At 41.2% G+C, this 21,099-nt stretch overlaps 1 protein-coding gene across 2 annotated transcripts in view; it reads right to left on the bottom strand.

The window, feature by feature from the left end:
- The window catches only part of plce1 (phospholipase C, epsilon 1), a 366,594-nt gene that overhangs the window by 87,570 nt on the left and 257,925 nt on the right, over nt 1-21,099 (bottom strand). For both annotated transcript variants that reach the window (XM_072557765.1, XM_072557766.1), the window contains exons 5-7: nt 10,406-10,551; nt 7,735-7,993; nt 2,941-3,149 (exon numbers count right to left, since the gene is read on the bottom strand). In XM_072557765.1, the coding sequence (XP_072413866.1) occupies nt 2,941-3,149; nt 7,735-7,993; nt 10,406-10,551 (614 nt within the window). The remainder of the gene's footprint in view (nt 1-2,940; nt 3,150-7,734; nt 7,994-10,405; nt 10,552-21,099) is intronic.

The raw sequence follows: 21,099 nt of genomic DNA, 5'->3' as shown, positions 1-21,099 counted from the left end.
CACACAAACGTGTTAGTTGGAATTGTTTGCTTGTGGGCGAAAGCAGAAAGACAGAAGTTCAACTTACAATACTCGATTCGATTCTGAAGTTTTCTTCACTGGAGTTGGTGTGCTTCAGAAATAAAAGTATGGAAGAAGATAAGGTATAGAAAGAGAAGACCACTAGGATCTTGATGAGAGAACAATCAGACAGACAGACAGACAGCCAATGGAGGTAAATAAGTACTCGATGACAAGGCTCTCAAATGCCAAGTAGATGAAAAGCTTTCAGAATTAAAAGGAAACCTCTGAATCATATGGTATGTTTCGCTCTGGCCTCATTATTGGATGCCTGGATTCGATTTGTGTCCAGCTACAATTTGGCCAGATGTATTGCAAGACATGGAATAATGATTGTTTAGAATAGTTTAATATTAATAGCCTTGCAGGCCAATGCCTTCATTTTCAAAGCATTTATTTGTGATCTTATTGCTGGATCAAATAAATGTCTGCTTTATTGCATAATTCCCCGTCTGGTGTTTTTAAAAACCTTCTCCCTTCCTCCGTAAAGTAGCACAGATTTAAATTTATATCGAACCCTTTATGACCTTAGGACATCTCAAAGTGAGTTATAGCCAACAAAGTACTTTTGAAGCATAGTTACTGTAATCGTGTCAGAAATAGCTGCCAGCTAGCACGTGGCAACTTCCCACAACAATAAGGAGGCAATGATCAGAACATCTGCTTTTAATGGTATGTGAGGGATAAATATTGCCCAGGGTTCTGAGGAGAACTTGCCCACCCTTCTTCAAAATACTGACACAGAATCTTCTATGTTCCCCTGAAAAAGGTAGCCAGCGCTTCCATTTAAGATTCCACCTACTCATTAGTCCTAGCGCACAAGGTTCTTATTTTTCATTCACTCCTGGCACAGGCCTTCATACCAAGTGACTTGGCCACAGCACGGTTTATTAAATGTCAACCATGTTGCTTTGAGTCTGGAGTCAAATGTAGGCCAGACCAAGTGACTATGGCCAATGTTCTTCCTCAAAAGACATTAGAAAACTAGATGCATTTTACAACAATCAATGTTTGCTTTTAAATTTCACTAGATTCACCCCCATGACATCTCACTCCATGTCTCTATGTATTAGCCTGGACCTCAGGATTAATGGTCCAGTGACATTGCCATTATGACACCACTTCTGCCAGAATAGCAACTCTCACTGGAGTGATCTCTCAATGTAATTTATCTGTGCAGGCCTTAGGAATGCAGTTTAAACACACAACCTCCAGATTCAGAGGCAAGATAGCTTCCTGCTGGTCCACAGCACTATCTCTGCAATTGCAGGGGAACATGCTGTTATTTCTTACCAGAAACCCAAAACAAGCATCTCACAAAGCAATGATACTGGCTTGCGATTTAATAAGTTAAAAACGTCCCTGTTATGTACAAATTTGGCTCAACCATCAAGCACTCAAGGTTGTGCTGGAATGGATGACCTTTATGAGTGAGCTTGAAGCATTTCAGGTTCAATAGTTCAAAAGCTACATTTTATTCACCCATCAACTCTTCTTCTGCCCAAAAACTGTTTGAAGAAAAGTTCAGTTTTAAAAAAAGGAAGAATGCAGGAAAGCCTAAATTTGCACTATGTTCAATATTCACAGTAATCAGAGTATCCTAATGCCCTTGGTAACTCTCTCATTTTAACTCCAATGGTAACCATATTCTTGTAAACTCTGAGTAATCTTGTTACTTTAAACACATTGCTGCCAGCTTATCAGTAATGGCAATTGGGAACATCCTGGGTTGCATGAATGCATATTTTATAATATTGAGTTATACAAGAACGATTTGGGACCAGAATGCTGTTGGCTCAAGCTTGGGTGTTTGTACATATAGTTGCCTCATGTAGTTGTCGCATTGCCACATTAAAGTGCTCTTGTCTCTAAAGGTTGTTGGTTCAAATCCAACTTAGAGTCTTGTGTCCAAAATCAAAGCTGCCACTTCAGTGATGCTGAGAAGATACTGGAATGACAGAGACACCAGTCATTTGAACTTATTAAAGTCCCAAAGAGTGAATGACTTAAATATCAATTTACCCCTGGAACAAATTGTAATACAATGTGTTGGCTTATACATTGAACAGGCTAATCAAGAGCTGAAAAGATATCCATGAATTGCTTACTATCCCCAACTCTGCAATAGCACAGAAATAGGCATCTTTTCCAATTGAACCAAGCAACCTCTGTTGACCCCTGTCCTATAAACAGCCCAAATGAAAATCCTCTAGAAATTTATCAATCAAATACACAAGGCCTACTCATGGCCTGTTGCATGTCCCTTGTAGGTTACTCAGTAGAAATGGTTTCTAGTTTACTACAGTCTTGTAAAAGGCAATGAGAAGTAGCAAGATTAAAAAGTTAAACTATTTCTGGTTGCCCAATTAATCAGGTTGGCACAAAATAAAGGTGGACCCAACTCCCTTTAAAAGGAAAATATACCAATTCCAGCCCATTCACAAAGTTTTTACCTGAACCTCATTCCATTGAAGTAAAACTGTTCAAAATTAATTTACAATAATATACACATAACATAAACCCTAACAATAATTCCCTAAGCCCAAACCCAAAGATGAATTCTTGAAGCCTAACTCTTGAAGGTTCTACCTGGCTGTGTAAGGCTCCCTGAAGAGGAGGAACAGCAGTAATAGCAGGAGTGTTGGCAAAGTGGGAGGTGTTGGGAAAATCCTTCAGTTCCCTTTGTGAGGTTCAATAGCCAGTGGAAATATACTCAGCAAATGAGACACCACTGTTCAAAGTGGTGCGATGAGCTATATCAAACATCTGTTTGTTGTTAACAGAGAGAGTTGCTTGTTCTAGTTATCTTATTGAGCTGTCTCCACATGAGCACTTTACACATTGTAGTGAACATCATTGGGAAGCCATTCTATTACTTACTGATATTTACTCCTGTCTTTGAACGAGTTCTTTCGTGAAGTGCAACTTTCACTGGCGCCTTCTTCGCCTTCCTCACACTCCAGGCTTCTGTTACAGCTTCGAATGGTCTGGAGGATGTTGTTTACAGTGGATTCTTTCTCACTGTTGTTTAGGCCATCTTTCCCAATCCGTTGAAAGAAATGGTCCTGACCATTGTAGTCTGCAACAAACTGGGAACATTCTCTCAGTGTTAGCAAACTCCCCACAACACAGATTAAATTGGAGTCTTATGAAACAGCTTCACACAGTTAGGGCTGGAAACAGTTAGCCACTTTACATTCTATGCTTCACATGGAATATGATAAATTCACTACTGTGTGCAGTGGAATCTACACAAACCTTAAGAAAGTTACAGGTTACAAATCATATACAGGCTGAACTGTTTCTAATCCCCACATGTAAGGAATAAAAAGACACGGGAAACAGAATTTAGTCCACCATTGCAGTATTATTTTTGCTGTTGTTCCTCCTGGAAACCTGGGTTGAATTTTGAGGAGCTGGCAGATGTGGGTTAGATGATGGGTGAGCCTGCCAAACTTGTGCTGCTGTAAACATGCCAGCTACCTGATCCACAGCTGCCCCCCATAGAAATTTACTGAATGTGGCTCCTTAGAGAGGGTGCTACCTGCCCAGAGGGCCGTAAATTGAGTATTTACCAGAGGAGGACAAGACTGACCCCGCACAAGCTCCTGGCCCATGCAGATGATGTCACTGCTGCCCACAGGGAAGAGAGTCAGGCACTGACAGATACACCCACACTGAGGAAGCATTGAGCAGTTCACCTAACCTGCTGTTCTTGAAGCATGATTGTGACTGCAGACAGAGAAAAAAAGTCTTACTGAAGATCTCAGAAAGGTACACGAACAGTTTGGCAGCTGAGGTCTCAAGAGACTGAGAAGCTCACTGGTACTGGGCCATTGACTTTGAGATGGGTTGGAGCAAAGGGGAGGAGTGGTGACCCAGGACATTCTGATCCAGAAACACATCTCCTGAGTCTGGCAGAGCCACCAATGAAAGACTCAAAATCAGACTGCCGGTTTACACACAGCAGTCCCTCTCCAGAGCACAAGGACAAGGCCCAGTTCTCACGGGGGTTAGCACTCATAAATCACTAAGGGATCTGGGCACATAGCCAGATGACACTTTCAAACCCCACACACAGCCAAGACATTGTGAATAAATCCTTACCTCCCAAACTGAGTAACATGACAAATACAACGTTTCAAATACAGTCATCTTACTTAAATTTAAATGTATCAATGTAAGGAAAGCTTCACAATGTGCAGCCACGTGAACATCTTTCTAATTCTAACATTGACTCTCTGCTCTCCTGCAAGAACACTTAGCTAATGCTTCCCTATGTCTATGATGTGGTGACTGCCTGGTCAACAGGGTATCCTGGCAACTGAGATAACCATGGCATTTTCCCTTTGGATATTAGGGTACATAATAGCTCCATGGCCGGCTGAACCAGCTGCATATGAGTCAGGACAGCCTCATTCAGAAGACTCCGAGAATTATCATGTCTTATTCAACCAACACGAGATTTGACCACACAAATGTCATGAAGTGCAGATTCTGTATTCCATTGACACTAGGTCATTATAAACATGATGGAGAATTAAGGTTAAACAAATAATTATTTACAGTATTTACATGGAATAAAGCTTGTGGATTATACTGGAATTCTTTGTCTGTTTGCTCCTTATTCCCATGCAGACTTCTTTCCCCAAAGATGTTTTTCCAGAGGGGCCATATTTGACTCTTCCAGCTTCCCTCCCGACTGTCGCCACCTGCTATTGAAAGCTCTGAGCAGTCACGACAGCTTCCCTGCTTAGTGCTATCCATCACTATTGCCACTTGCTGTAGGAGGCTCCATTACACTCAAAGGGGCAAAAGGAGTGATTCCAGATGTTGAGGCTCCATCGGGCAATGCACCATCTACACCACCTCATTCTGCCTCCAACCTCTCGTACAATCTGCAGATTTATATTTAGCGAGTGAGAGCACACCAATTTGCCCATGCTTCATCATCCATCTCCATCCATGCAACCCAATGCATCATAAAATCTGTGCTGTTCCTGCATCTTCTCAGCATACTGTTGTATTTGAATGGAGGAGCTAACATGTTTGACACATTGCAACGCCACATCGTGAATGGATTCCTCCATTTTCAACGTGAGGGAATGCAATGTCTCAGGAATCTTGGACGATGATCACATGTCGTCTTGTTGTCCCACTGATACCTGCTGTACACATGATCCCCAGGGGTCTCCATCCTCCAACTGAGTGAACATGACTGGAGCTGTCTGATGGAGACTGCGCACTGTAGCCTCTGGCTTCACCACCTACTCCTGCTCACATTGTGCCACTCCTTTGAAGATTGAATGAAGAGCCATCATGCTGCATGTACCTGCACCAGTGGAGGACGTGATTCAAGCCCAGGACAATGGTTCCTCAGCTGCAAGTCAACCTCAGAGGCAGCAATAGTCTCAACAATCAGTTGCTAGTAATCCTTCAGTATCATCAACAGGAGAGAAAATATCAGTTATAAGACCTCCCTAATCTCAGCAGTTGTGGCAACCACTGGAAATGACTTCCAAAAGGCGAACCCCAACCCATGAGGAATCCAACAAACATTTGCCCTCTCTCAGTCTTACAGCAATCTCACTATCGCCAACCAGTGCTACCATCTTCTCAATGTTGCCTGCTATTCCCACCAGGAGCATCAAGGTGGCCAAGTCAGTTCCTTCAACACCCAATTAGTTACTCTCTCAGACACTGGGTGCATGCTTCTCCTGCAAATGTGAAGACGAAAAGGTCAGTTCCCAATTTCCCATCTTGATCCACTACCACAACGGATGATCCTGTCACTGCATTTCCCCAAAGATTATTTACCGTGCTCCCAAGCTGACAGAGTTTCATTTTCTTCTCTCCTGAACAATAACCTCCTTAACGTGTTGTGATGAAAACACCTCATACTCTTATTTCTTGGAGAATAATTTTTGAAGAAATGTGGAAAAACTGATTTATTTCAGGTTTTGTGCAAATACCCGGATGGTTTCTTTAAAAGAGATTATTGAAAAGGTTACTATGGACTTTGGTAACATTTTAACAAGTTGTCTTGAGAATCACATGACCGGTGGTAAAAGCTTACTTTGCTGTAGATCTCTACTGACTCCCTTGGACAGTGACTGGTTTCTGTTGTTATGTGGTCTTCAGGTGGGACACAAGAGGACTGTGACTGAATGTGCAACTGCAAGTGTATGAGAGGGTCAGAGCATGTAAGTGTGTGAGAGGGTGTGAAAGAGTCTGAGAGAGCGCAAGTGAGTGAGAATGAGGGAATTCAAGTGAGAGGAAGTATAAGATAATGGTCGTCTGTCTGTCTCTCTCTCTCTTTTGATGTTCTTTAGAGGAATGAGCATTTATATTTCTATATTACCAATTGCGTATGCTCACTAATGATTGTAACTGCATGGAATAAAATTTTGTTTTAATAATAAATCATTTGTGGTTAAGACAATTGGTTGATAAATATTTTTGTTTGGCACGTGATACAGGTAAGGCATCTTGGTAACTGGAAAAACTATTTTTACTTGATGTTGGTAACTTGACCATGAGATAATGGGACAGTGCACTCCTGCCTCAGTTGTAAGAATTTCTATTCACTGCCTGTCTTAAGGTGTTCTGCTGAGAAGCTGTATCATCTCTATAACACATCCATGGCTGGCAGCTTCATACTCACCTCAACAGAAGGGAGACAGCTACTGCAGCACTTCCTGCACTGGGTCCAAATGATTCTGATCATACTGTGCTCTCGGGGTCTCTTTGGCCAGTTCCAGCCCAGTCCCCTTTGTGTGCTGGACAAACCTTCTCCTAATGATCTCTGGAAACAATATGGTTTGTGAGGGTGAGGCTGCCTCTACCATCGCCTTCAAGGAGCAGCAGTGAATCTTGGGTCTGCGGTGCTTTGATCGATGAATCTCCCTAGCTGGTTGAAAGTTGAAACCAGATCCAACCCCTGTAAATGGGGCCCACTACTTCCATTTACTGCCTCCAGCTTGTGCCCACTGCCCATCATGGGGCTGCTGCTGTAGAGGTGACCCACTAATAGATCACGTCCTGAAAAATGCTAATGTTTTCCACATGCCAGCCTCAAATAGGCATAGTCCTCATGCTGCAGCAGTGCAGAGATCAGGAAAATACAGTCTCCTACATCTGCTAACACCCAACAAGACCTGGTTAATATACTTTGTGGCTCTGATTTTTGAATTTTTCCAGCAAGTGAAGGTGCAGTAAAACTTCTCAGCCCTTAAACAAACCAAGAAATGATTCTTTTTATATATGGAACCTCACTTGCAAAAGTGGCATAGTCAAAAACTAGAACAAAGCACACATCCCTTTTGTATTTTATTCATTACCAATCTCGTCATTTTAACTTTGAATTTATAGTCACTGTTGGCTACTTTTGGAAGGAAAATGAAATAAGCAACAGAAGATTTATGAGCAAATCTTTTCTCAACAGATTTAAACTACTTAGGAGGAAATGAGGACTGCAGATGCTGGCGATCAGAGTCGAGAGTGTGGTGCTGGAAAAGCACATCAGGTCACGCAGCATCCAAGGAGCAGGAGAGTTGACGTTTTAAGCATAAGCTCTTCATTTAAAATTACTTGCTAAGCAAATCTTGCAATTAGACAAGCAAGTTGTCGGACACACAATGTTTGTTTTCCATGGTCAATACACACAATGCTCACCTCGATGGCATCTTCCTGAGAATCACAGCGCGACTGGAACTTCATTAAGGTGGCTGCACCATCCAGAACATCACAAAGCTCCTTCAGAAACACTCCACAGAAGGGGACCACTTTACAGCCCGGGATGTTCAGAGCACGGTTGACTACTTTTCTGTATTCAGACGACAATTCATGCTGTGCCATAGCATCTTTCAGGCTTCTCATAGTTTCAATATCTGATTGGTCCATAAATTGCCACATCTTCAGAACCTTTCTAGACCTGAGAAGGAAAGACACCCAAACTATATCAAATGACCTCACACCCTTAAATGCAAGCGACAATAAAGATGAAAACATTCATTCCTTTGGAACATTTTTGCTACAACTCGGAATTAATGCTGGAAGCAGAAAGTAAGAATTAACATTATTGCCAAGAATAGCTTCACATGACTTAGAAGTATAAGTTTTAGGTTGACGACTCAAATTTTTAATGTGGCTTAAATGAAAACACCTGGTTTGAGAAACTGGCATACAAACCTCACATAATTGGAAATGAAAGGGTGGCCTTTGTTTGTTTAATAAGGTCATAGTGGGACATAATGGAAGGTAATTAACCTCTGTGCCTTTTGCTGGAGGTGGGAGATCTGAGGCTGTCTCTATTAAAAGGTTTAAATTGGCAATAGTTTCTCAAAAGAAAGGGTGGTTTATAATTAAGTTGAACTGCTTTCTGAAGCATTCCAGAAGTATCACATTATGGTGGGGTTAAATTGCAAGGATGCTGTTTTTGGTTTCGAGTTTCGTCTAAGTGATTTTCTTCCTAGGGGTGGTTCTGATTTGGAGTCACTGATCAAGAATACAGTAAGATTCATGCTTGAGCTGAGCATTATTGAAGGTGCTTAGAGAGAATTGGATTGATTGCTTAGTGTGATGCTAGTGGAAGGATTCCAAGAGATCCCATCGCTCGGAAAACAGCGGGAAGTCTAAGGGGAATCAAAGACAATTCTTGAGAGCTTTAGTCCAAGGAGAAATGAAGGGACCCTCAAATCCAGGAACATAGAGGGGGCCTTGTGGTGGGAATAAAATTAAAATGAGAGTGCGTTTGAGATTTTTGAATTTAAAGTATAAGTGTTTACGAAATGTAAGATTGTAGTATTTTGTTTTGTTAAATATTGTTGGAATGTTGCCGCAAGATTTCCCATTTCAATCCGTTAGTAACTGGGACTTTGAACTGCCTTTAAAATGTTATTGGTTTGTACCAAGACTGTAGCAGTATGTCTCAGAGTTAAATTTTGCATTCAATAAATAAGCATTTACATTGTCAGCTTTGTTTCAACTTAAAGAATGAGAAAACTATAGATGTCCTCTGAAAAATCCATAATAGAACATTACTTAAGAAAAAAAAATCAATGATATTAGGCACAAGATTGTATGAGCTCGGGGTTGAGATGGCCATGATCTTTTACTTGGGAAGTGTGGGGCCTGAGTGATAAAGACAGATATTTGTGTAAGAATACTTTATCACTGTCACTAAACTCATTGTGATACCGGATATACTATGATTGATTGCCTCACTGGAGTGAAATGGGCCTTTGATTATTGCAAATTTTGCACTCTTGCCACTCAGCACCTCACTTTACACCCTTCTAGACTTCCTTTAACTACAGAATTGTTATCACTTATTTTCCTTTAGTGCCAATGACAAACATAGCTACCATCAGGAAAATGTTTCATGTTGAGCCAGTTCTCAGGCCCAGTTTTGGAAGTTTGAGACCATTATATGTCTGGATCATGAGGCCCAATGTTCAAAATTCGTCCAGGCTTCTGGTCTCACGAAATGTAAGTTGATTAGCAGATAATTCACCTTTTTGTTTTACATATTAGGTTCGATTAGATTTCCCTACAGTGTGGAAACAAGCCCCTGGCCGAACAAGCCCACACCGACCCTCCGAAGAGCAACCCATCCAGACTCATTTCCCCCGATCTAAGGCACCTCACGCTATGGGCAATTTAGCATGGCCAATCCACCTGGCCTGCACACCTTTTGGACTGTGGGAGGAAACCCGAGCATCCGGAGGAAACTCTCACAGACACGGGGAGAACGTGCAAACTCCACACGGACAGTCACCTGAGGATATTCAAGCAGTTTAACTTTTGAATTATTTACCTAAAAGCCCCCTGCCGATAGTAAGCAGATATCCTTTCTGCCTGATGTGCGTATGCAATGCCCTGCCCCTCTCAGCTCTTATCTTTTCAGTCTCCTATACCATTATGGTGGTTCTACCAAAGAGGATGCAACCACACAATAACCATGACATTGGTAAAGTGACTGCTAAAGCAAGGGGAAAGTTACTGGATTCAGAATGCAAGCATTGTGCAGAGGAAATAGAGAAAATTCCTTCCTGCACAATATACAGCATTTGGATTGATGATAAACGTTTTGGCCTCTCAATCCACCATCACACAAAACTGCTCCTTTTAATGCAAACATTTGGAGTAATCTATTAATTCTCCTAAATTCTTCTTTCAACTCCTGTCAAACAACTGGAGCTGATTTTACCTAATTTATCTAAAAGCAATGTTTGAGCAAGTGCCAAAGCCAACTCATGATCAAAGTGGCCTGTATAAAATATGGAAAAATGCATTCTGATCTTAACTTTGAAGCTACTTCAGTGGAGGAATGAATCAACAATACCTGAGGCCTGCCAGGAATTCCATCACTGCATTGTAATTACCCATGTTCCAGCAACACTTGGCCACATGAACCAAGTAGGAGAACACTTCTCTCTTCTCTTCCATGGAGCCGGCAGTCAGGATCAACCACGTCACCCAGGAGCTCACCTGAAACATGATGGGTTTACTTTTAGTGAAGCTGTTCCATTCATTATCATGTCTACTGATGGTATCATATTGCTACAGTATTGTCTGCAGGAACACACATTTTTAAATCTGGGTATTGTTCTGGTTCAGAGACACAATTCGACTGGCAACGTCAATCCTCCTCATCATTTAGAAACTGATCCAGTCAGAGAGGGCAACGGTGGGACTGGGGAATAGATGCTTTGCATTTAGGACACATGTGGTGAGCAGGTTTGTAAGTAGCAATGTAAAACAAACAACAAAACTGACCAGTCGCTGTCTTCTAGGCGAAAGTGAGCACTGCAGATGCTGGAGATCAGAGTCGGGAGTGTGGTGCTGGAAAGGCACGGCAGGTCAGGCAGCATCCGAGGAGAAGGAGAGTCGATGTTTCGGGCAAAAGCCCTTCATCAGCTTTTGCCCGAAACCTCGATTCTCCTGCTCCTTGGATGCTGCCTGACCTGCTGTGCTTTTTCAGCACCACACTCTTGACTCTAGTCCCTGTCCTCAACAGCTCTGTAAGAACAGCCCTCATCCTCTCAATCCCATCAGTTCCCATTTGAGTTTGCCAGTTCAATGTTGTATCATTAAGAGTCCCTGCTGAGTGGAAATTGTGGTAATACTATGCAGCCTTTCCCATTGACAATATGTAGCAAGAGAAGTTTTCTTTCAGTGGGTGAGGTAAAATTATAACCCTGTTCCACCAGTCTAAACGATTATACTGCCAATTACTCTCCTGCCTGAAATATAGTGTGCAAATAATAATTATTACTGGAAATTAGTGACAATATTATCTGATTTTATGTGGCATTTATGCTTAAAACAATTTCTGAACACATTTGGTCTTAATGGTCATCCTAAAGTCATATGATCATTTTTACTGATACCAGCTCTACTGTTCCAGATTTTATTAAACAAATGGAACTCAAATTCCCAAACCGTCATGTTAGGATTTGAACTCATCCATTCTGTGTTGTTAGTCCAAGCTTCTGCAATACCCTTATGGCTATTGTGCGGAGCTTGTAGCTATCATTACACCATGTCCAACCCATTTGTTTTCCATTATACCTTCCTCAAACAGCTGCTTCATAAGTAACTGCCTCAAAAAATCTGATTCTTCAGATTGTTACATTGAAGCATTGTTGAAATAAGACACATTTCGTCAAAGCTTTTTGTCTTGCACTCACCAGGGCAATTCACATAAAATACCAATTCAAAAGAAAAGCAACATTCATATTGTTCAACAAGAGAGAGCGCTCATTGGTTGAGAGAAGTGTTGATGTGGAGAAGGTACCCACATGGAGAATGCTAATTAATAGTTAACTGTTCAGCATTGTTTAAATCAGGTAGGTTGACTCTAATTGGGCAGGACATTGCACTGCAAAATGAACCAATGAATGGCTATTGCCTATTTTGTTGGGTTGAACACATGCCAAGAAAAAGGTCTTGTATATGAATAATTAGCTCCCAGTCCACACAAGTACACTGCACTACAAGTTCAACTGATAATCCTAAATTGTTAGAATTATTCAGCAAATGTTGTCCAATTGCAGAATCACATCTAACATATTTGGATACAATGTTGCAAGTTTTGAAAGCAAACGTTGATTGGCCGTGGTCTGTATATTTGCTTGTTGAGAATAGTCATAGAGATGTACGGCACAGGACCAGTCCCTTCATTCCAACTCTGCTGACCAGATATCCTAACCTAACCTAATCCCATTTGCCAGCATTTGGCCCATATCCCTCTAAGGTAAAAACAATGACTGCAGATGCTGAAGATCAAATACTGGATTAGTGGTGCTGGAAGAGCACAGCAGTTCAGGCAGCATCCAACGAGCAGCGAAATCAACGTTTCGGGCAAAAGCCCTTCATTCCTGATGAAGGGCTTTTGCCCGAAACGTTGATTTCGCTGCTCCTTGGATGCTGCCTGAACTGCTGTGCTCTTCCAGCACCACTAATCCCATATCCCTCTAAACCCTTCCTATTCGTATACCCATCCAGAGGCCTTTTACGTGATGTAATTATAACAGCCTCCACCACTTCCTCTGGAAGCTCACTCCGAACACGCACGACCCTCTTAAATCTTTTCCTTCTCAAACTTAAAACTCTGCCTCTAGTTTTGGACCCCACTATCCTGGGGAAAAGACCTTGGCTATTCACCCATTTGTATGTCCCTCATGATTTTATAAACTCATACTCCAACACTCCAAGGAAAATATCCCCAGTCTATTCAGTCTCTCCCTATTACTAAAACTAATAGTTGAAGGGCTACGCTGTTCGACAAAATCCCTAAGTCTTTGAGATATACAGCCCACATACCTGGCACTGTAATTCATTTCGTTGGGCAACGCCTTGACTAATCAGAGTTAACTTAACCAGTTTAAAATTTAGACAAAGTCTGGCAATTAACTGTCAATCAGCAATAATGGATACATTCTCCACAGACATACCTCAACCAGTTAGAGACAACTTGTTAGCCAATCAGCACTCTCTTCTTATGTAGCATGAATGATGGCTTTCCAATTGAATTGATATTCTTACAAATTGTCCTGATGAGTACATGACAAAATCCTCATCAAAATCTGTCTTTTATCAGCAATGCTCAAATTTTGTCCTACCAAATAACTATTTCTATACAGGAAAGTAAATTATTTACCAGCTTGGTTTGCACAGCATTCGCGCACATAGGGATATACCTAAGTTAGACAATGACTCATATTTGGATTAGTGGTGCTGGAAGAGCACAGCAGTTCAGGCAGCATCCAAGGAGCAGCGAAATCGACGTTTCGGGCAAAAGCCCTTCATCAGGAATAAAGGCAGTGAGCCTGACTGCGAATGACTCATATTTCCCTGTCTTTATTGATTAAGTGTGAGAGGCCAGTTATATCATAACACATAACTTCCTTCTGTTTTATACGTACAAACACACTATACTGTCCAACCATCTGGTTAACAGTGCTCAAAAATCCTCAGTTACATTAACAATCACAGGTTGAAGCCCCACACCAGAGCCAAAAATGCAAAATTGAATCGAATTTATTGTCACGTGTACCGAGGCACAATGAAAAGTGTTGTCTTGCAAGTAATTCAGGCAGATCACATAGTTAAGTAGCATAGATAAGTAAATAATAGGTAAACAGCAGCAAAAACAAAAACAAAAAGACAGTAAGATGCTAAAGTCAGCACGTTTTGGGTGAGACAATACATGGAGAGCCTCAACAGTGAAGATTGGGATCAAACAGACAATAAGAAATAGGAAAAGTGGTAGGCCTTTTGGCCCCTCAATGGGGTCATGGCGGATCTGACAATTCTCACGTACACTCTCCAGTCCTTCCCCTCCACCCCCTGCTTCACTCCCTCATCAACTTTAATTCCCCTACCAATCAAGAATCTATCTCAGCCTTAAACATACACTGCCCCCACAGCTCTCTGTGGCAAAGTGTTCTGATGACACTCAGCTGTCTGAGAGAAGAATGGAACTTTTCTAAATTAGTGCACAGACCTCTCCCAGTTCTGCAGTCAATATTTCAAAGCCCCGCCCATCTAAAATGAGAAAAAATAGATTCTGAACATTATTTTCCCCCACTGTTGCTCATGGACTTTAATGTTTGCAAATTGCCTGACCTTTTACTTTGACAACATCATTAGACTTCAAATAGTTTAACTGTATTGAAGTACTTGCCAAAGCCCTGAAAACGTGAAAGCCACTTTTTAATTGCAAGTTCTCTCGATCTTCCTCCTGATCATCAATGGCACCAACATCATGGAGTCCTCCACCATTAAAGAAGACCTGGGGTCACCAGTGATCTGAAGCTAAATAAGCCAGGTCCTTTCAGTATGGATCACTATTCCTACAATTTGGTAGAGTTGAAATGCTGTGATTCCCTGCCTAAGGGCAGCATGGTAGCATGATCACAGAAGTACATGCTCAAGAAGGTCAACTCCAGATGCTGAAAAAATAATGGCTTTGCTAAGTTCACCAGATAAGAAACAAATAAAATATATTTACTTCTAATCTGCGACATTGGGCGAGGTGATACTTGAAATTTTTCCTTCAGTCCACCTCACAAAGTACCGCTGTGAAGTAGGGAAAGATACTCATTGTTCTTCAATCCTTGTGGCATAATACTTTGCATAAATGACTTTTAAGAATTTAAGTTGACATTTTCCCCTAGTTTTTTCGATAGTCCATTTTTGCAAGGGTAGAAGTTATTAGTGTGATGCTAAGTGTGGACATACTGGTTAATCGTTCTTGTTATATGACTGGTGATTCTATTTGTGAATATATTTTTTGCTAAAATTAGTCAAGTCAGAAGTATCTCATGTTTGGTGTTGTTTTCAGAATGAGAGAACTAAACAAGATCACACAAACAAACTAATCTGAAACATTCCTCTATATCTTGGATGCCAAGATAGTTATTTTTAATTTTATATTTTTAATTTTAATTTTTGGAGCAGCAAATCACCTGCCTATTGTAGAATCTGTCAAATTTGTGTTGTCTTGGGGGGGGTTTAATGAGTTGAAAATGAGGCAGGTTCTACCGTGGACCAATGTGTCGCTGTGTCAGATTATCACCCCAAAAAAAAAGTTCAAAATTGACCCTAACCCAGGGACTTGGACAGTGCCAAATGCACACAATCTGAGCTTTAATGAATTGGTTTACTTCCTGCACCTGAAAACTTGGTTTATTGCCCAGAGAATAGGCTAGCACACCCAAATGGAACAGAGGCTAGTGTCAGTAAGAACAAATACGTTTCACACAAGGAGCATTCGGAGTGGAATTCAGCTTCTGCAATCTGGTTGGTAGCAGATCATGCAGCTCTCATCCACCTTCCATGGTTTACCTTTCCAGTCAATTTTACTCCTAATTCGCATTATGTTCCTTTTGTTGTGGGTGCTGAGTGGGGATCTTTCCGTAACAGTGCTCTTCCCAACAATCCATTGACTAGAAGAGTCAACAAGGTCTGTTGATAAGCATGGATATCCATTTGTCTTGATTTTTAAATAGGTTGTAGAACATGAATGGTTTTATAAAGAAGAGCGAGGAAAGATCTCACATTTAGAAGGTACCTTTCATATCCTCAGGCACTTCACAGCCGATTCATCACTTCTGAATTGCAGACATTCTGAGGCAAACCCAATAACCAATCTGCACACAACAAGATCCCACAAATAAATTAATGACCAAAGAGACTGTTATTGGCAGTGTTTATTGAAGAAGAATATGTTGACCAGGACATTTGGAGAATTTGCTGCTTTTACTCAAATAAAAGGCATTATAGAATCTTTTACACTCAGACAAAAGGAAATGCTGTAATGTCTCATTCAAAAGATGTTACATTCACAATGCTGCAGATGCAGCACTGTACTGCAAAGTCAGCCTCAGTTATGTGTTTAAGACTGTAGAGGGTCTTGAAGCTATGACTTTGTGGTTCAAAGTTAAGAATGTTGCCAACGAGTAGGTCCTTGAACCTATGAAGTGCATTCATAAGAAAGAGGTAAAATAAGTGCTTTGTGAAAGTTTATGTCTGATCTGACAGCCAGGTTCCATATGGAAAGCACTCAGGCTCATTTTCCACCGTCTAAAAACCTATTTTTCCCAGTTCCCAATGCATTAAGTGGGGGGATAAAAAAAAAAGAGTGCAAAACTGTAAAGCCAGCTTCCCTCACCCTCAACCCTCCAATCAATAAATGCTTCCATGTGTCTGTCCAGTTTGGAAGGAAGGTTCCTACCTAAAACAGACAGGAGAACTTACATTCCTGTGTTGTGATTCAGGTCTCACATAATGAGGAATTTTCCTGAGTGGACACCAATCCAAAACCTCACCAATTAAATCAAGCACTAAAGGTTATTATAGTAAGATCAGAGCTGCACTTTATGGAATGAATATTATGAAACTTTATTGAACATAAGACTATACAAGGAACTGTAAGTGTATCTTCTGGAAGCTGACAGATTCATGTTCCAGTTCCTTCCACATATGTCAGTCGCTGTTCTTATGGTAAAGGTATAATTAACCCCTTACTTCCCATCTCCACCCGCCCCCCATTCCCCCAGTTCTATTATTAAACCATTTGCATTTTGTCATGAACACTTAACTCTTCACTTCCACCTCGCTTCCCACCACAAGTTTCTTTTACTTGAAGCATGAGTCTCCAATGGTGTTCTAATTTAAACAAAGATCTTTCTTCTCGCGCTCTCCAGAGTTGTCCTCGAAACCTGCATTCATCACTCACTGATTGTAGTAAAACATTTTTGTCAGCTAATCTTGGAGCTTTAAATATTTCTGTGAAGGGGAAAGATTTTCCTCTATCAATGTATCATTTGTTAAGTCAATTGCATGAGAATATTGACTGCACAGAATTTTTCTAAGCTTCCTGTAAGCTTTCCCTTGTCATCCTCCGATACTTAACTATTCTCAGTCACACAGCATGATTAAGTCAGCAGTCTCTTTGAATTAGCTATACTGTTCCAACTCTGTTGATCTGTTCAAGCTCCTTTGATTGCTTGAATTTAAGCCTAACCGAGGTGCTTTACTTCTCTAGAAGCCCTACGGTTTAGCTATCTTTCTCTATGCTTAAAAAAGCGTCAAATGCATCCATAGATTAGTGATTAGTCAGAATCAATGGACTGACCCCAGTGACCTTTCTGGTAAGAAGTGCTCTGATTGTGAAAGTCTGGTGAGCTACACTGCTGGTGGTAATGTGAAGTCTTCTTTAGACTGTAAAAAAATCTGATAGGACTTCATCTTGTACCCCTACTACAATACAATATCAGCACCAGGTTCCATTTGACAATTGTCCACAATGCCAAATAAATTGTTTTAAAATAATCAATAATTTCTTGGCCTTTGAGTGCACCGATTCAACTTTGCCTCGTCTACAGTTGGGTTTTGCCTGAAACTGAAATAGGTGTGGGGTCTTTAATTACATAGTTAAATGCTGTAGTTTTATGTGCTATGCCCTGTAAGCACCACTACCAATTGCAATTGTGGAACAATGCGCTGACCTGGTCTTTGAGCAGCCTGAAGCAGACAGTACCTGCAAGCCATCATTACCATTGTACCCAATACATGGTCTGGTCAGGCCCCTCCACATTCTCCAAAAGGTCTGGCAAAGGCAAGGCAATCCCACCCTCAGTGTTTCTGTTATATGGTTAAGGCGACAGATATACTTCCCTTCTTTGCTTTTGTTAAGCATTGTGAGCATTTAATCTGTTGTAAAATAGCAGTAAAACTTTCTGATTTACACTCCCCACGCTTTAGCTCTAAGAAATTTACTATCCCCTTCTTGAAAACATTTAATATTGTGGCTTCAACCACTTTCTGCAGCAGAGAACTTCACCATTCTCTGGATGAAGAAGCTTCTCCTCATAATCAGTCCCAAGCAGCTTTCTCCATATTCTTAACCTGTCACCCTGTTTCAGGACTTGCTAGTCATCAAGGACATCTCTCCTGTATTCAACCTGTCTCGTCTAATTAGAATTTTATAGGCTTCTATGAACTTCCTCCTCATTTTCCTAAACTCCAATGAATAATATCCTAATTGATTCAGTCTCCCTTCATACGTCAGTCCTGCCATCCCAGGGATCTGCCTGATAAACTTTTGTTGCAGTCCCCCCATAGCCAGAATGTCCTTCTTCAGATAAGGAGACCAAAACTGCAGACAAGTGTGGTCTCACAAAGACCTCATATAATTGCAAGTCATCCTTGCTCCTGTACTCGAATCCTCTCACTCGATAGGCTAACATACCATTTGCATTCTTCACTGCCTGCTGCATCTGCCTGCTTACTTTCAGTGACTGGTGTCCCAGGACCCAAGTCTCATTGCATCTCCCCCTTTCCAAATTTATTGTAGTTCACATAATAATCTGCCTTCCTGTTTTTGCTACCAAAGTGGATAACCTCACATTTATCCACATTATACTGCATCTGCCATGTATTTACCTACTCACTCAACTTTCCTAATTCACACTAAAGTATTTCTGCATCCTCATCACAGCTTACCCACCCACCCAACATAGTGTCTTCTAAAAACTTAGAGATATTACACTTAGTTCCTTCATCTAAATTATTAATAGATATTGTGAATAGCTGGGGTCCAGCACTGATCCCTGCAGTACCCCACTAATCACTGCCTGCCATCTGGAAAATGATCCATTTATTCCAACTCTTCACTTCCCATCTACCAGTCAGTTCTCTATCCATGCCAGTACGCTACCCCTAATCCCATATGCTTTAATTTTCCATGTTAATCTCTGATATTGGACTTTATTGAAGACTTTCAGAAAGTTCAAGTGAACCATATCCACTGATTCTCCCTTATCAACTCTGCTAGCTATATCCTCAAAAAAACTGAATAAAATTGCCAAGAATGACTTCCCTTTCTTAAAACCATGCTGACTCTGTCTAATATGTCACTATTTTCCAAGTGCTCTGCTACTAGCACTTTCCTTGCTACTGATATTGGGCTAAACAGTCTGTAATTCTCCTTTTTTAAAAACAATAGTGGGGTTACATTAGCTACCCTTCAATCTATGGAAACGTTCCACATCCTATAAAATCTTGGAAGACAGCCACCAATGCATCCATACTTCTAGGATCACTTCATTAAGTATTCTGAGATGGAGGTTCTCTTGGGGATTTATCAGCCTTCATTCCTAACAATTTCTCAAACACCTTTTCCTACTCTTACAATTGCCTTCAGTTCCTCCCTCTCACTAGACCATTTATTCCTCAACATTTTTGAGATGATACATGTCCTCCTTTGTGAAGATGGAACCAAAATAGGTATTTAACTGGTCTGCCATCTCTTTGCTCCTCATTATAATTTCTTTCTTCTGATTATAAGGGACTCACATTTGTCTTCATTAATCTTTTTCTCTTCACACACTGACAGAAAAGCACAAATCGATTGCTGTTTTGGTGATGGTCAGTCCCAGAAATTCCCCAGGCCATGTCAGTGTGCTCACAGAAAACACATTGGGAGGACCATCACAGGAAACCAAAGCCCTAAGTGTCAACCTTGTCACATTCATTCCTGGAATTTAATTGAACGTGAACAACAAAAATGAGCTGATGGATTTAGAAGGATTTCTTTTAGAAATTAGCATTTACAGAATACACTGAACATTGTACAACACTAAGTTAAAAGATAGTTCCCCACATTATAGTAAACATTATGGAACAGGCTGCTGTGGTAACAAAAGAGAACTATTGAGGTAACTTTGTGTGTAAATGAGACAATATCGAACAAATACATCACAGTGCTTCATCAACTCAAATCACAAGCAGCCTACTGTACATCAATGCGATGAAAAGGTCAACTGTTCAGGTATTGCTCTGCTGGGCAACAATGTCATTTCAAAGATCAATGTGGCCCCTGTTTCTGCTGCTCCCTACAGCTGCTGGTTGGTTCCTTCCCCAGTCTTCGATGAGGAAGACTCTTATCGAATATCCTTGAGTGCCACTTGGATGAGGTTGTGAACAGGATGGCACAGTGGCTCAGTGGTTAGCATTACCACCCCACAGCACCAGGGACCTGGGTTCAATTCCAGCCTCGGGTGAGTGTCTGTGTGGAATTGCACATTCTCCCTGTGTCGGCGTGGAGTTTCCTCCCAATGCTCCAGTTTCCTCCCACAGTCTAAAGATGTGCAAGTTAGGTGGATTGGCCAGGCTAAATTGTCCCATAGTGTCGAGGGATGTGCAGGCTGAGTGAATTGGCCATAGAAAATGCAATGGTAGGGTAAGGGGAAGGTCTGGGTGGGATGGACTTGATGGGCAAATGGTCTGCCTCCACACTTTAGGGATTCTATGATTCACTACTTTTCACAAGCTCCCTTGAGCTGATCTTCTGACAGAACATCCATGAAGTGATCACTTCATACATACCAAGGTCAGTTACAGGCCCCAAGTTGAGGTATGACTCATACCCTGACCCCGCTCCGAACACATCAACACTACCCTGCACTCAACTTACACAGGACTGGCAAAACATCACAAACTGGGAGTCACTGTCCTGGGACCAAGGTGACAGAAAAAGCAGTTCAAAAACAGAATGTGTAGAGAAAAGGAGTCAACAAATTTCATGAAAAGTAAATGGAACAAGCTGCAGCTACTCAGTTTAAGCAGAGAGGCCAATCTTACTGATCTCACAATCAGAAATGCAACTCCATCATTCAACATCCTCAAAGTACATATGCAGCAGTATCAGCTTACAGGATAGGGTAACCAAACAAACAGATAAACACACTTCTTTAAAACATATTGGAAACCACAGCTGGCTGAGCAGCTTACGAGAGAACAGCTCTTTCATCTTTCCTTTATTCCTTCATAATTTAGAGTCAGTGGGAACTGAAAGGTTGGTTGTAGAAGGAAATTTGCAACAGCTTATTTTCAGGAGGCCTGAGCATAATTCACAGGAGATAGGAGAGTCAGATGGCCTTGGCAGGATTTCAAGGTAGCTCATGAAAGTGAAAGCAGAGACTGAGTTCACTATGTACCCATTTACCTCAGGAAACATGCTGTCCA

This window comes from Chiloscyllium punctatum, chromosome 38, assembly GCF_047496795.1.
Source record: "Chiloscyllium punctatum isolate Juve2018m chromosome 38, sChiPun1.3, whole genome shotgun sequence".
In the NCBI taxonomy this organism is placed as follows: Eukaryota; Metazoa; Chordata; class Chondrichthyes; order Orectolobiformes; family Hemiscylliidae; genus Chiloscyllium; species Chiloscyllium punctatum.
This window is presented reverse-complemented; position numbering and strand designations above follow the sequence as displayed.